Consider the following 13,216-nt stretch of genomic DNA (forward strand, 5'->3'; position numbering starts at 1 on the left):
AAATACACAAAAATAAGTCAATAGTTGTCATACAGTAAGATTATAAATTTTTATGCCCTACTACAGTACTTCCGCCTACGTCGCGCATGACCTTTCAATGTGATTACGTATGCGTGGTGCAATGCAGTGCAAGACGAGCATTTGTGGTTAAAAGTATATACATTTTTTATTTTTTTCAGAAAATGACAGATCGTTTTGCTAGATAAGACTCTTATTCCTCAGCTGGGATCGTGTATAGCCCTTTGAAGCTACACTGAAACTGAAATTTGGACCTTCAACCCGTTGAACCCCACTGAAGTCCACTATATGGAGAAAAATCCTGGAGTGTTTTCCTCAAAAACCTTAATTTCTTTTCAACTGAAGAAAGAAAGACATGAACATCTTGGCTGACATGGGGGTGAGTAAATTACCAGGAAATTTTTATTCTGAAGTGAACTAATCCTTTAAGTTTGTAAGAGTGAAACTCATGATGAGAGCGGTGATGTCATGTATCTGTGCTGTTTGTCTCTGTTGAGGGGGTGGGAACAGGTTGAGGGAAGGATTTTGGAGTGTGGTATATTGCTATAAACCAGCAGACGCACTTATGTTCCTTCACTTGAACCTCAATAACAGGGATTATTTCATACAAGCAACTCCGCTGACCACTGGAACAAACTCCCAGCACAGGAACTGAGGTATTTACTCTGGACTACAGCTCAGATATTATTCCAGCACACAACATGACTTTTAACTATTCCAGTGAGATGTTGTTTGGAGCATTTTTAGGTTTCACAGATGCTCTGTGTTTTCTGCATCTGCTCGGTATTTACCCTGCATGCTCTCACAGTGTGTCCGTCAACAATCTGTTTACCAGACAGTCAATGAAGCCCTTCATCAGATTTTATTTAACTCATTCCAGCAGTGAAATGTTCTTAAATGTGTGAAGCATATGCTGAAAGTCATGAACTCTTATAAAAGCCTGAGATAATGTCAGACGAAGTCTCTGCACTCAATGCTGCAGCTTTGCACTGTCCTGAATGACATCATTGTTGTTTCTCTGAGGAGGATGAGGATGAAGAGCGCTCTGAACCTGCTGTCGCTGGTGTGTCTGTGTGTAGCCCAGAAGAAGTGGACTCAGGACACATCTGAGTGGGATGGCCGAGGTAAAATCTCTTCAACTTTTTTGTTTGTTTGTTTGTTTGTTTGTTTGTTTTCAGTATGCATAGGTGATGTGAGAAAAAATTCTGGCTGATCTTAATAATTTCACTCTTAAAGAGCTGATATAATGCAAATGTTTGTAGAACGTCTCCAAAATAGTTCACAGGATAAATTATCTTTTTCCAGTGTTCAAAACAGATGTCATAAAGCTTAATGTGTTCTATTCTTTTTTTTCTTTTTTTTAAATCAGTGAAAGATTCTAAACTTTCAGAAAATGTTTATACACCTCACACTCAAAATAATCTGCAAAAATTGAACCTTCGACTGCTTGTCACTGGGGCAGAACCCTTAAAAGGACAGCTTTGTACCTTATTTACCTGTAGAAGTTCATCGTAGTACCTCAAGTATATTTTACTACTCTCAAGGTACTAAACATTTGATATTCAACAGTGCTTTGCATCTGCCTGCATTGACACCATTGTTTAAGAGCTGCTGTGCAGACAAAATTATATACCAGTTATCACTGTAAAGCTGCTTTGACACAATCTGCTCAGGTGACTTGACTTGACTTGACTAAAATTTACCTTTTAGAGTAGATAAGGTACAAAGTTGTCTTTTAAGGGTTCTGCCTTAGTGACAAGCTGTCGAATTTTTGCACTTTTTTTTTTTTTTTCTGACAGTGCAGGTCATCGAAATAAAATATTATATGTGCTGTTTTACATTTATTTCATGTGAGGGTTGTAACTTTTACAACCCTTTTCACCCATAATTTGGACATATGACAGTTTAAAAGCCTTTTTCTATTTTTGTTGTTGTTTTCTAGCAATAATTTAAAAAAATGAAATCTGTTACTGATTTAAAGTTACTGATTTAAATGAAAAAACAAAATGAAGTAAATGAAGTAAAATGGTTATTATAGTTGTTTTTAACTAAAACCATAAAAAACTTTTGCTACTTAAAATAAAATAAACTTTAACAATAAAAAATATATTGTTAAAGTATAATAATAATAATATAAAATAATAAAATATAAAAATAATAAAATATAATAATGAATAATAATACATTTAAAAATATATATATATATTTCAGCTATTTAACAAGGCAAGATTTCTCATTTTCATTTAGCTTCACTTGCTGTACTGAAAAACCTAAAACTAAAGCTGAAATAAAAACTATATAGGCATATAAAAAAAAACTGATAAAAATAACAAAAACACACAACAAAATTAATAAAACTTTAACTAAAATTAAAATGAAATCAGAAAATATCAAAAAAAAAAAAATTGAAATATTAATAAAAACGTGTGCATGGAGTTGCAGAACGTGTCTAAATAGTTGCCATTCAACTTGCTATTTTGTTGGTTTATAGCTTTGAGTGAACTTGTATTTCTCATATTAAAGACAAATATGTGTTTGATCATGTTTTTATTTTTCTTACATTAGCTTTGGCAATAGAGTTGAATAATAAATTACCTTTGTTACTTTAAGAAAAATGAGAGTTCCCTATATTCATGAAAAGTGCCTATTGCTGTTTTGTTTGTCTAATATTGTTAAGAAGGGGCCTTTGAGAAAATAAAATTAATAATCATAAATATCACTCTTTATATGTTTTATTTAGTTGTGCTGTTGTTCGAAATTTAACTTTGTTGGGAGCCTGTACATGGCACTGAGCTAAAAGATGTAAGAATAAATTCAACATTCAAAATAAGATCAATCTCAAGGACGTGCATGACAAAAGGTTTCTAGCCTCCTCTGAAACAATTCTCCTTCAGCACAAAAGATGAATATGTGCTGAACATATCACTATGACAGGTAAGTATCTTTGAGTTTTCTTATAACCAGAAGCTCAATATCAGGTTGTGTTCACTTGTCACAGACAAACCAAATGGCAAGAGCTGTTCAAACCTGACGCAGGTCCTGGACAACTGGAAATACGCCATCATGTACCAGGTGAAAGACATGCTGGTCAACGATCATGCGTCCATCTTACCAGAATATGTCAGGTAGGATACGAAATCTGCTGTTGTTGTATTTTTTGTAGGTGTTTGGTTTCATGAAATGAAATGTCTTTTTTGTGACTTCCCTCATGAAAATCAAAGTCTGTCCATGGCACACGTATTGTAGTCCACTCCAGTCTGAGGCCATCTGGCCATTTTCTCTTTGACATTTTCTTTTTTTTTCAGTTTCTTTTTTTTTTTTTTTTTTCACAGCAACTGGAGAAAATTAGGATCACATGGCAAAAAGGGAAATGATTATTAATCCAAAAATGCTTTGACTGAAATGAACCACCTAATCTGCACAATATGCCGCCTTCTCTAGGTGCAGGACCTTTGATCCTATGCCTAAAATCTGCCCAGCAGCTTCATGCACCATTAATCATGTGTGAATGACTTCATGTGCATAATTACTGCATCATTTCTAACTAATTCTGCTACAGATCATCATTTACTTTTATAACCTCTGAGCGAATAAAATATGTCACTGGGGTTTAATCCAGGTCCTGTCATCTAATCCATACAGTATATTGCTTGAAGAATCACAACCATGAGTCGCTGACTTTTTAGATGAATTTCATGTGAAAATGTACTGTAGATAGATGGATGGATAAATGGATGGATGTATGGATGGATGGATATTGCTTTTCAATATTCTGCAATTTACCTACATGTAAGATTAGTTTTAAAAGAATTATAATTAATTAATATAATGGATTTGTAATTTTATTAATTATAATTGAATAAATAATTACAACCCGAATTCCGGAAATGTTGGGACGTTTTTTAAATTTGAATAAAATGAAAACTAAAAGACTTTAAAATCACATGAGCTAATATTTTATTCACAATAGAACATAGATAACATAACAAATGTTTAAACTGAGAAATTTTACAATTTTATGCACAAAATGAGCTCATTTGAAATTTAATGCCTGCTACAGGTCTCAAAATAGTTGGCACGGGGGCATGTTTACCATGGTGTAGCATCTCAAACAGTTTGAAGATGTCTGGGCATTGAGGTTATGAGTTTCTGGAGTTTTGGTGTTGGACTTTGGTCCCATTCTTGCCTGATATAGGTTTCCAGCTGCTAAAGAGTTCATGGTCGTCTTTGACGTATTTTTCATTTAATTATGCACCAAATGTTCTCTATAGGTGAAAGATGAGGCCAATTCAGCACCCAGACTCTTCTACGACGAAGCCATGCTGTTGTAATAGCTTCAGTATGTGGTTTTGCATTGTCCTGCTAAAATACACAAGGCCTTCCCTGAAACAGACGTCATCTGGAAGGGAACATATGTTGCTCTAAAACCTTTATATACCTTTCAGCATTCATTGTGCCAAAACATGCAAGCTGCCCATACCGTATGCACTTACACACCCCCATACCGTCAAAGACGCTGGCTTTTGAACTGAACGCTGATAACACGCTGGAAAGTCTCCCTCCTCTTTAGCCTGGAGGACACGGCATCCTTGATTTCCATCAAGAATGTCAAATTTGGACTCGTCTGATCATAGAACACTTTTCCACTTTAAAACAGTCCATTTCAAATGAGCCTTGACCCACAGGACACGACGGCGCTTCTGGACCATGTTCACATATGGCTTCCTTTTTGCATGATAGAGCTTTAGTTGGCATCTGCAGATGGCACAGCGGATTGTGTTTACCGACAGTGGTTTCTGGAAGTATTCCTGGGCTTATTTAGTAATGTCAATGACACAATCATGAGTGATGCAGTGTCGTCTGAGGCCCCAGAAACCACGGGCATCCAATAAAAGTCTTCGGCCTTGTCCCTTACGCACAGAGATTTCTGCAGTTTCTCTGAATCTTTTGATGATGTTATGCACTGTAGATGATGAGATTTGCAAAGCCTTTGCAATTTGATGTTGAGGAACATTGTTTTTAAAGTATTCCACAATGTTTTTACGCACTCTTTCACAGCTCTGCCCATCTTTACTTCTGAGAGATCTGCCTCTCTAAGACATCCCTTTTTAAGCTAATCATGTTACAGACCTGATATCAATTAACTTAATTAGTTGCTAGATGTTCTTCCAGCTGAATCTTTTCAAAATTTCTTGCTTTTTCAGCCATTTGTTGCCGCCGTGCCAACTTTTTTGAGACCTGTAGCAGGCATTAAATATGAAATGAGCTCTTTTAGTGGATAAAAGTGTAAAATTTCTCAGTTTAAACATTTGTTATGTTATGTATGTTCTATTGTGAATAAAATATTGGCTCATGTGAGTTGAAAGTCTTTTAGTTTTCATTTTATTCAAATTTAAAAAATGTCCCAACATTTCTGGAATTCGGGTTGTATTAATATTATCAATAATTGTAAAGCAAATTTATTTTTATTTGTATTTTTATTGTGTTGCTAGGATGTTCTAGGTGGTTGCTAGGTCATTACTTACTATTCAAAATCAAAAGAATCTTGTGCATGATTTAAGGAATGCGAGACTAGTTATGTGCTTAAATTTAGGGTTTTAGAACAAACGTATGTATATTTTTTTATGTTGTTTTTGTTTATTGTATTGTACGCACAGGATCCAGCCCCTCTCAGACGCAGTGGGAGATCTCTATAAGCAGTTCAACACTCTTAAGGAGAACCTGGCGAAGCTAACCAACAAGTTTGACAAAGTGGAAAGCTTTGTGGATGAGATCCAAGCAGGAAAATTTCCCAAGCCAAAACTCTGGACGTCCCCGAGACTCCCTGTCAGAAGAATCCCAGCGAAAAGCCCTGTAAGAGTCCCTGGTAAAGCCGTGTGGGCTCAGAGGAGAGCCAGGAGAGGGCCTGAGACTCAAATGATGACAGTAAGAGAGGACAACTGAACTGAACTTCAGACATAATCATGAAGCTTTTCTAACTGTAGCCTGCTTACACCAGAGATGAGCCTGTCGGGATTTAATACAGGTGCATTCTGGGATTTAGTGTTTTATATTACAAAATATACAGACTTACGTCATAAACTGACTGTATGGAACATGCCGCTTATGAAAGGACCATTATTTGTATAGTATGATGGAGTTTGACTTTAATGTATGCATTTATAAATATTAACAAAAATGTATATTAGATCATATAGAGCTATAGTAGATATATTAGATATATTAGAGATATATAGTGGAAAACATGAGGTGAGTTGAACAGAAAAAATGTTAAAGGACATGTGCAAAAATGCATTAAATATTGAAATGTTTAATTTTTTCCTCTTTTACAGATTCACTAATGTATATGTAAATACATACAACATATGTGCATATGTTTTTAGCATGTTTATCAGGGCACATTACTCAGATAATAAGCATATCAGTGTGTTGATCAGCATCTCATAGTTGCATGTTATAATAAGCTACAAGTAAACAACAGCTGGGAAAATAATATACACCAGTACTGAAGAACTGAAAATACTAAAATTATAAAGTATTTCTCATGGACAATGTCTGTCCTCTACTGGACAATCATTGTAGCAGATCTGAACATCTGAAGTGATGCATTTGTTGAATCTCTGCCTAAATCTGCACATTAATAATTCATTTGGCTTTCGTCATCATGAAAGCAGATGTGCTGGATGGAAACAAAACAGTCAATCTTTCTCTCCTCAAGTGTTTCTTATATATGATGCATCTTACCAACCAGTAAAATAATATTCCTGTGCTCTGCTCCACTGACACCTAAACCTGATTTTGGTTCTTCTGTACATGGTGTAAGATTAACAGTCTCTTCCGTTGACATTAGGAATAATGCTGCCATTAAAACTTATATAATATATCGGGTTTTTTTTTTTTTCTCAGCAAATTCATGCAACAGATGTCTGATGTCTTTATTGATGCATTCTTTGTACTGATGGTTTAAAATAAGCTTTTAAGTTTGAGATGAAAATAAATGGTCAATGTCAGTCTGGTCTCTCTTTATAAGAGCGCCTTCAGCTGAAAAGATGCAGTAATCAATACAATCAGTAGATTATTATTCATGGACACTCACTGATTAAGCGTCAGTGAAATATGTGATTAATTTAGCCGATAAGTTAAACAGTTTACACCGAGAAATATGTCATAATATAACTAGATTTGTACGCCAGATGATGTAAAATAAACACTTTTTATAATTAAAGAAAGAGTTCCAATTAGCTTGAAGGAATGTTTTAAAGGAGGGACAAATAATAAATATTAATTTTATTTTTATACATTTATTTTGATGCTTCGTTAAAAATATTTATTTTAATAATAAAGTATGAATGTAACGTGTGAGTAGATCGGTCTTTTACCTTTTTTAAGCTTATGAAACACCAATTTTGTATTACGCGTTCAGTCGCCGGACCTTTATTTTGAAACAACCAAAACCGGAAGTTTATCGTAGGGCTGTAAATATGTTCATACCGTGTACAGTGAAGGTTAGTTGGTTAGTTTTTGAATGTGTGTACGCAGTTTGTATATATTTTTCTTACTCAAGTTTATGAAAGAATATTTTTAACACGTTCAGTGCAAGACTTTGATGTGTATATGTTATGAATATTTAGTAAAACAATACCTATGTTACTGACCTCCAGAGATGTGAATGTTTTTTGTTAACAAATGTCTTTATATTTATGAATCGTGTGTTTTTATTCACATACAGAGCCGTTTCTGATCATAATTAACCTTTTAGACGTAATATGTGTGGAAAGGTGACCTACTTTAACATGTCATAGACACACAGTGGGTTTACTGTACAACTGAAAAGACGTGTCAATAAAATGCATGTCAGTAAAATGCCTAGGGGTGTTTTGTTGTACATCCAAGTGTTACATGATTAAAAGTGAATTATGCCCTTATTGTTTATATCCCATGCCAAGATATCAAATACAATCTGTAAGTGTGTAAGTATATTATGCTTTTTGTGATGTTATAAGAGTTTAGATTCAACAGCATTTTTAATGAAGGTGTTCTCGCCTGTTTTCATGATCATCCCTGGTAAAGAAGGTACGGGATTTGCTCAGTCAAAACAGCAAATATAAACTACAAGTAGTTGTGCTGAAAATGGTACAATATTCGTCTTTGAGTGACACGACTATCTGTCAAGACTCTTCTTCATGCAACTAACAACACATTCCTAGAAGAACCGAGCAGCCAATTTGTTCAGTTCCTCTAACATAAGTGATAGATGGTTTAAGTCATGTCTGCAATTTAACCTCATCACTCAAAAATAAACTAAATTAAAGTGCATTTCTTCACCCTACAACCTTCAGGTCCAAGCCTGGACCTCAAACCACTAAGCAGCTTTTAGGTAGCAACCCATACCCAGGTAAGTGTGCAGTTTGAAACTGTAAAATGATATAAAATATGATGTGTAAGATATGGTATGTTCATACAGTGTTTGTCTCTATAGCCATGGAAGACGACATACAAGAGGAAGTGCGGTCACAGTTCAAAGACAGGGGACTGGGCGGCTGGCAGATCTTGCAGCTGACGGCAGGCTCAGGTCTGGCGCTCTATGCTGTCTGGGCAGGAGTTCTCATGCCGGGGTTTCGCCGAGTACCACTCAAACTACAGGTGAGCTTTGAGGTGTGTCGGTATTAATGCAGCACATGATGAGTGATTTATCAGCACAATAACTGCTGCTGTGTTCCAGGTGCCTTATATGCCAGCGAGCAGAGCTCAAGTGTGTAACGTTATGACTCTGCTGAAGGGCAGATCTGGAGGCATCGCTGACCTGGGATCAGGTGACGGCAGGATTGTAAGTGATCCTCATACTTTTTCTGTTTAGTTTGGGGCCAATAAGAATGTTATTGAAAGAAGTCTCTTATGCTCACCATATCTGCATTTATTTGATCAAACACAAACAAAGTAATATTGTGAAATATTATTACAATTCAAAATAGCTGATTTCTATTGTAATATATTTTAAAATGTAATTAATTCATGTGATCAAAGCTGAATTTTCAGCATCATTACTCCAGTCTTCAGTGTCACATGATCCTTCAGAAATCATTCTGATATGCTGATTTGATGCTCAAGAAACATTTCTGATTATTATCAATGTTGAAAACAGTTGTGCTGCTTTATATTTTTGTGGAAACCATGTTTTTTTCAGGATTTGTTAATGAATATAAAGTTCAAAAGAACAGCATTTATTTGAAATAGAAATCTTCTGTAACATTATAGATGTCTTCACTGTTACTTTTGATCCATTTAATGTATTCTTCCTTCATGAATGAATGAATTTCTTTCAAAAGAAAACATAAATCTTACTGGCCCCACACTTTTGAATGGTAGTGTATGTGCTTATGTGTCTGTTGTAAATGTGTGCAGGTGTTAGAAGCTTGTCATCAGGGTTTCTCTCCAGCAGTTGGTTATGAGCTCAATCCTTGGCTTCTTCGTCTTTCACGCTTTTATGCGTGGAGAGCTGGACACCACAGAAGTGTTTCATATCAGCGAGAGGACCTGTGGAAGGTATTGTGAACATCTAACCTAGACATTATACATCTTACCCAGACATTATACACCTGTATAATATAAATATTTTTATGCATGGTATATACAGTATCTCACAGAAGTGAGTACACCCCTCACATTTTTGTAAATATTTTATTATATCTTTTCATGTGACAAAACTGAAGAAATGACACTTGGCTACAATGTAAAGTAGTGAGTGTACAGCTTGTATAACAGTGTAAATTTGCTGTCCCCTCAAAATAACTCAACACACAGCCATTAATGTCTAAACCGCTGGCCACAAAAGTGAGTACACCCCTAAGTGAAAATGTCTAAATTGGGCCCAAAGTGTCAATATTTTGTGTGGCCACCATTATTTTCCAGCACTGCCTTAACCCTCTTGGGCATGGAGTTCACCAGAGCTTCACAGGTTGCCACTGGAGTCCTCTTCCACTCCTCCATGATAACATCACAGAGCTGGTGGATGTTAGAGACCTTGCGCTCCTCTTCCGTTTGAGGATGCCCCACAGATGCTCAATAGGGTTTAGGTCTGGAGACATGCTTGGCCAGTCCATCACCTTTACCCTCAGCTTCTTAAGCAAGGCAGTGGTCGTTTTAGAGGTGTGTGGCCAGCGGTTTAGACATTAATGGCTGTGTGTTGAGTTATTTTGAGGGGACAGCAAGGGGACAGCAAATTTACACTGTTATACAAGCTATACACACACTACTTTACATTGTAGCAAAGTGTCATTTTTGAGATTTGAGTTCTCTGTTGTGTCTTTTCATGCTTGAATGATTTAACAGCACTTGAATGAATGAGAGCGTCATCATATAATGTAACACAGCCAAATGGATGACAGGAAAAAATGGATGCTGAGTTAACTGCAAAATTAACGCGTTAATATTGACAGTAGATGTTCAAAATATTGAATATTTTGAACATCTAAACAATTAAAATACTATATTATACTCAAACAGATTCTCTCATACAAAACGCTATCCTGAATTCTTATACACATACACCTTTCTCATACAGAAGCAAGATATGATATTGTGTGTAATATATGTGCATTTTTGTTTTTGCATGTGTATTTCCAGGTTGATCTCTCAACATATAAAAATATCACAGTATTTCTGGCCCCTAGTGTGGTAAGTCCCACAGTGATTTCTAAATCAGTCTAAATCTTTTAAAGTGAAAAAGTGAAAGTGAAAGTGACGTGAAGGCCAAGTGTGGTAACCCATGCTTTTAACCCATCCAAGTTAGTGCATAATAAGATGTAATAACCTTTATTCAATCAGTTTGTGCATTTGCATCATATTATTGAGCCTAAAGGCCTCATATACCATGTATTGTCTGTTTATCAGTTAAGTCTTTTACAAAAGAAGCTGCTGGCTGAGCTCCCTAAAGACGCTTTGATTGTGGCGGGACGTTTTCCGTTTCCTGATTGGACAGCGTGCAAAGTCGAGGGTGAAGGTGCAGACAGAGCGTGGGCCTATCACATTCAAGAACTGAGACAACACTACCAGTCACAAGATACAAGTGTCTACTGATGAGAAACATATTTTTTTCTTAAAAATCTTTATTTTAGCTTGCTTTTTATATTCATTTTATCATGTTTTGCAGACTTGTTTGATGCACACAGAATGTATGAATTATATAATTTTTATTGTGCTCTCACTCTTAAGCGAAACAACTCGTAAGATGTCGAAAACAAAGTCAGTGCCTGTGGGTGTTCCTCAAAGGGTTCAAACCCGTGGATCACTTCCTGTTTCTTAAAGTGACCTAGATAATGTCATGTCTTTCAAGTGTTTTTCTTTTACAGAAAAAAAAGGAAATAAACCTAATTTATTGTGAGTCATCTTTAGTTAATGTATTGTTTGAGAAGTGTATGTTTCTGAATGTTTACTACTCAGTCTGCAGTCTTACTCAACATGTACTTGGGTTGCATAATGTGAAGTCGCTGAGCAAACCACATTAAATGAGCAAGAGAATAGCATGTTCTTCCCTTTTATGTTCAGAAGTGACTGACTGATTCTCACTGTTCATAAGTACATATACCTGCAGAAACAAAAAGTATCAAAGCTTTTTACGGTATTACAATGTGCTTTTGGCCATTTGGTCTATGCTGATATATATATATATATATATATATATATATATATATATATATATATATAGTAGTCAACATTTGAAGTGGATCAAAACCTTTCATCATAGTTGTCCTAAAACCTTCTTCTTAGGACAACTTAGTTCTTACAACAACTTTGATGAACTTTTTTGTTCCACTTCAAATGTTGACTTCTGTATATATATATATATATATATATATATATATATATATGAACGTAATGATATCAAGTTAGAAGTACTCAAACTACATTTACTTAACATTGCAAATATTTGAACTGCTATCTATTTCCGTTGGTATGTTTTGGAGCTGACTGTTTCGTATTGACCGTTGGAAATAATAATAGCCGAATACCAGACGATTAAGAAACTCTAAAGAAATAAATGATTTATTTATAAAATATATATATATATATATATAATTTTTTTTTTTTTTTAAATAAATACTTTAGATAGAAACTAAATGTAGCATATAGTATACATTGGGTATACAAGAAACTATATAGATGCCTCTTAAAATGTTAGGATGGAGTGTCCGCGGCATCTAAAAGATTGAAAAGCCTTGCTTTAGAAGATGCTGCATGTGTAATAATGAGGCAATACCTGCACACAAAGTGCATACTGTACTCAACAAGTGTCTTGTTGCGGCCGGTTTCATCCGGCCCGATTAAGATTTCACTTCCGGTAGTTTAATGGGCTGAGTACACTGGGAGGCAAAAGCACTTAGTAACTAGTTCCTAATTACAGTTTACTATAGGGCGCAAAATTATCTTCCTCAGGGGGGCGCTTAAAGGCTCACAACGCCGAATTCCCTATTGAGACACATTCAAATCTCAGAATGTTTTATGTGTTATTGGAGATATTTTCATAATATAAAGTATAATCATTTAATTAGAATTATTACGACTATACATGCCTGACATGCTAATCGAAATTCTTCGACTGAATCCTCTATAAAAAATTATTTAAATGACAAGCTAAATGACAAGCAGTCGTTTGTGATTAGTAATCACAAACGACTGTGACTGGTACATTCTGACCAGCGCTGAGAAAAGTAACACGTATCACGTGATTACGACGTCTAAAGTGAAAGTAAACGGCGTTTAAAATGAAACTCCTTTTTAAATTTGTTTTTTAAAAAATAAAATAAATAAATGTAAATCGTACACATAAATACTAAAATGAACTGAAAGTATTAAAAAAATTATTACTACTACTACTACTACTACTACTAATTATTATTATTATATTAAAGTCCGGATAGGGTACAATATTAGCTGCTAGACTAAAAAAAACACATAATTTACAATACATGTTTTCAGAGCTTTTATGTTTGTAGTTTGTTCCAAAAGCTTTACTCATAATTCAAAGATATTGATAAAATAGAAGAAATTTTGTTTTGCAAAGAGCCTACTTCTTCTTATGATATTTTCCTAATAAAACAAATAATTGCAGAATGTATTGTTCGAACCATCGCTCCTGACCAATTAGAGACAACGTCCACTCTTTAAGCCCCGCCCATTTAAGTACATCACTCCTTCACGC

At 35.1% G+C, this 13,216-nt stretch overlaps 2 protein-coding genes across 4 annotated transcripts; both read left to right on the plus strand.

Annotated features, from left to right (window-relative positions):
* Positions 1-526: 526 nt before the first annotated feature.
* Positions 527-7,028, plus strand: si:dkey-282h22.5 (uncharacterized protein LOC107988040 homolog). 2 transcript variants are annotated; one of them, XM_051888583.1, is made up of 4 exons: positions 527-674; positions 1,045-1,142; positions 3,017-3,143; positions 5,676-7,028. In XM_051888583.1, the coding sequence occupies exons 2-4, from the start codon at positions 1,046-1,048 to the stop codon at positions 5,959-5,961; spliced, it is 510 nt and encodes a 169-aa protein (XP_051744543.1). In that variant the 5' UTR covers positions 527-674; position 1,045; the 3' UTR covers positions 5,962-7,028. The 2 variants fall into 2 exon arrangements, with proteins under 2 accessions (XP_051744543.1, XP_051744544.1); XM_051888584.1 differs by having other exon boundaries at positions 530-674; positions 1,042-1,142.
* Positions 7,029-7,171: 143 nt separating this feature from the next.
* Positions 7,172-11,537, plus strand: antkmt (adenine nucleotide translocase lysine methyltransferase). 2 transcript variants are annotated; one of them, XM_051888582.1, is made up of 7 exons: positions 7,172-7,523; positions 8,358-8,413; positions 8,498-8,661; positions 8,741-8,845; positions 9,421-9,561; positions 10,642-10,692; positions 10,909-11,537. In XM_051888582.1, the coding sequence occupies exons 3-7, from the start codon at positions 8,500-8,502 to the stop codon at positions 11,092-11,094; spliced, it is 645 nt and encodes a 214-aa protein (XP_051744542.1). In that variant the 5' UTR covers positions 7,172-7,523; positions 8,358-8,413; positions 8,498-8,499; the 3' UTR covers positions 11,095-11,537. The 2 variants fall into 2 exon arrangements, with proteins under 2 accessions (XP_051744542.1, XP_051744541.1); XM_051888581.1 differs by having other exon boundaries at positions 7,523-7,545.
* Positions 11,538-13,216: the final 1,679 nt, after the last annotated feature.

This window comes from Ctenopharyngodon idella, chromosome 3, assembly GCF_019924925.1.
Source record: "Ctenopharyngodon idella isolate HZGC_01 chromosome 3, HZGC01, whole genome shotgun sequence".
NCBI lineage: Eukaryota > Metazoa > Chordata > Actinopteri > Cypriniformes > Xenocyprididae > Ctenopharyngodon > Ctenopharyngodon idella.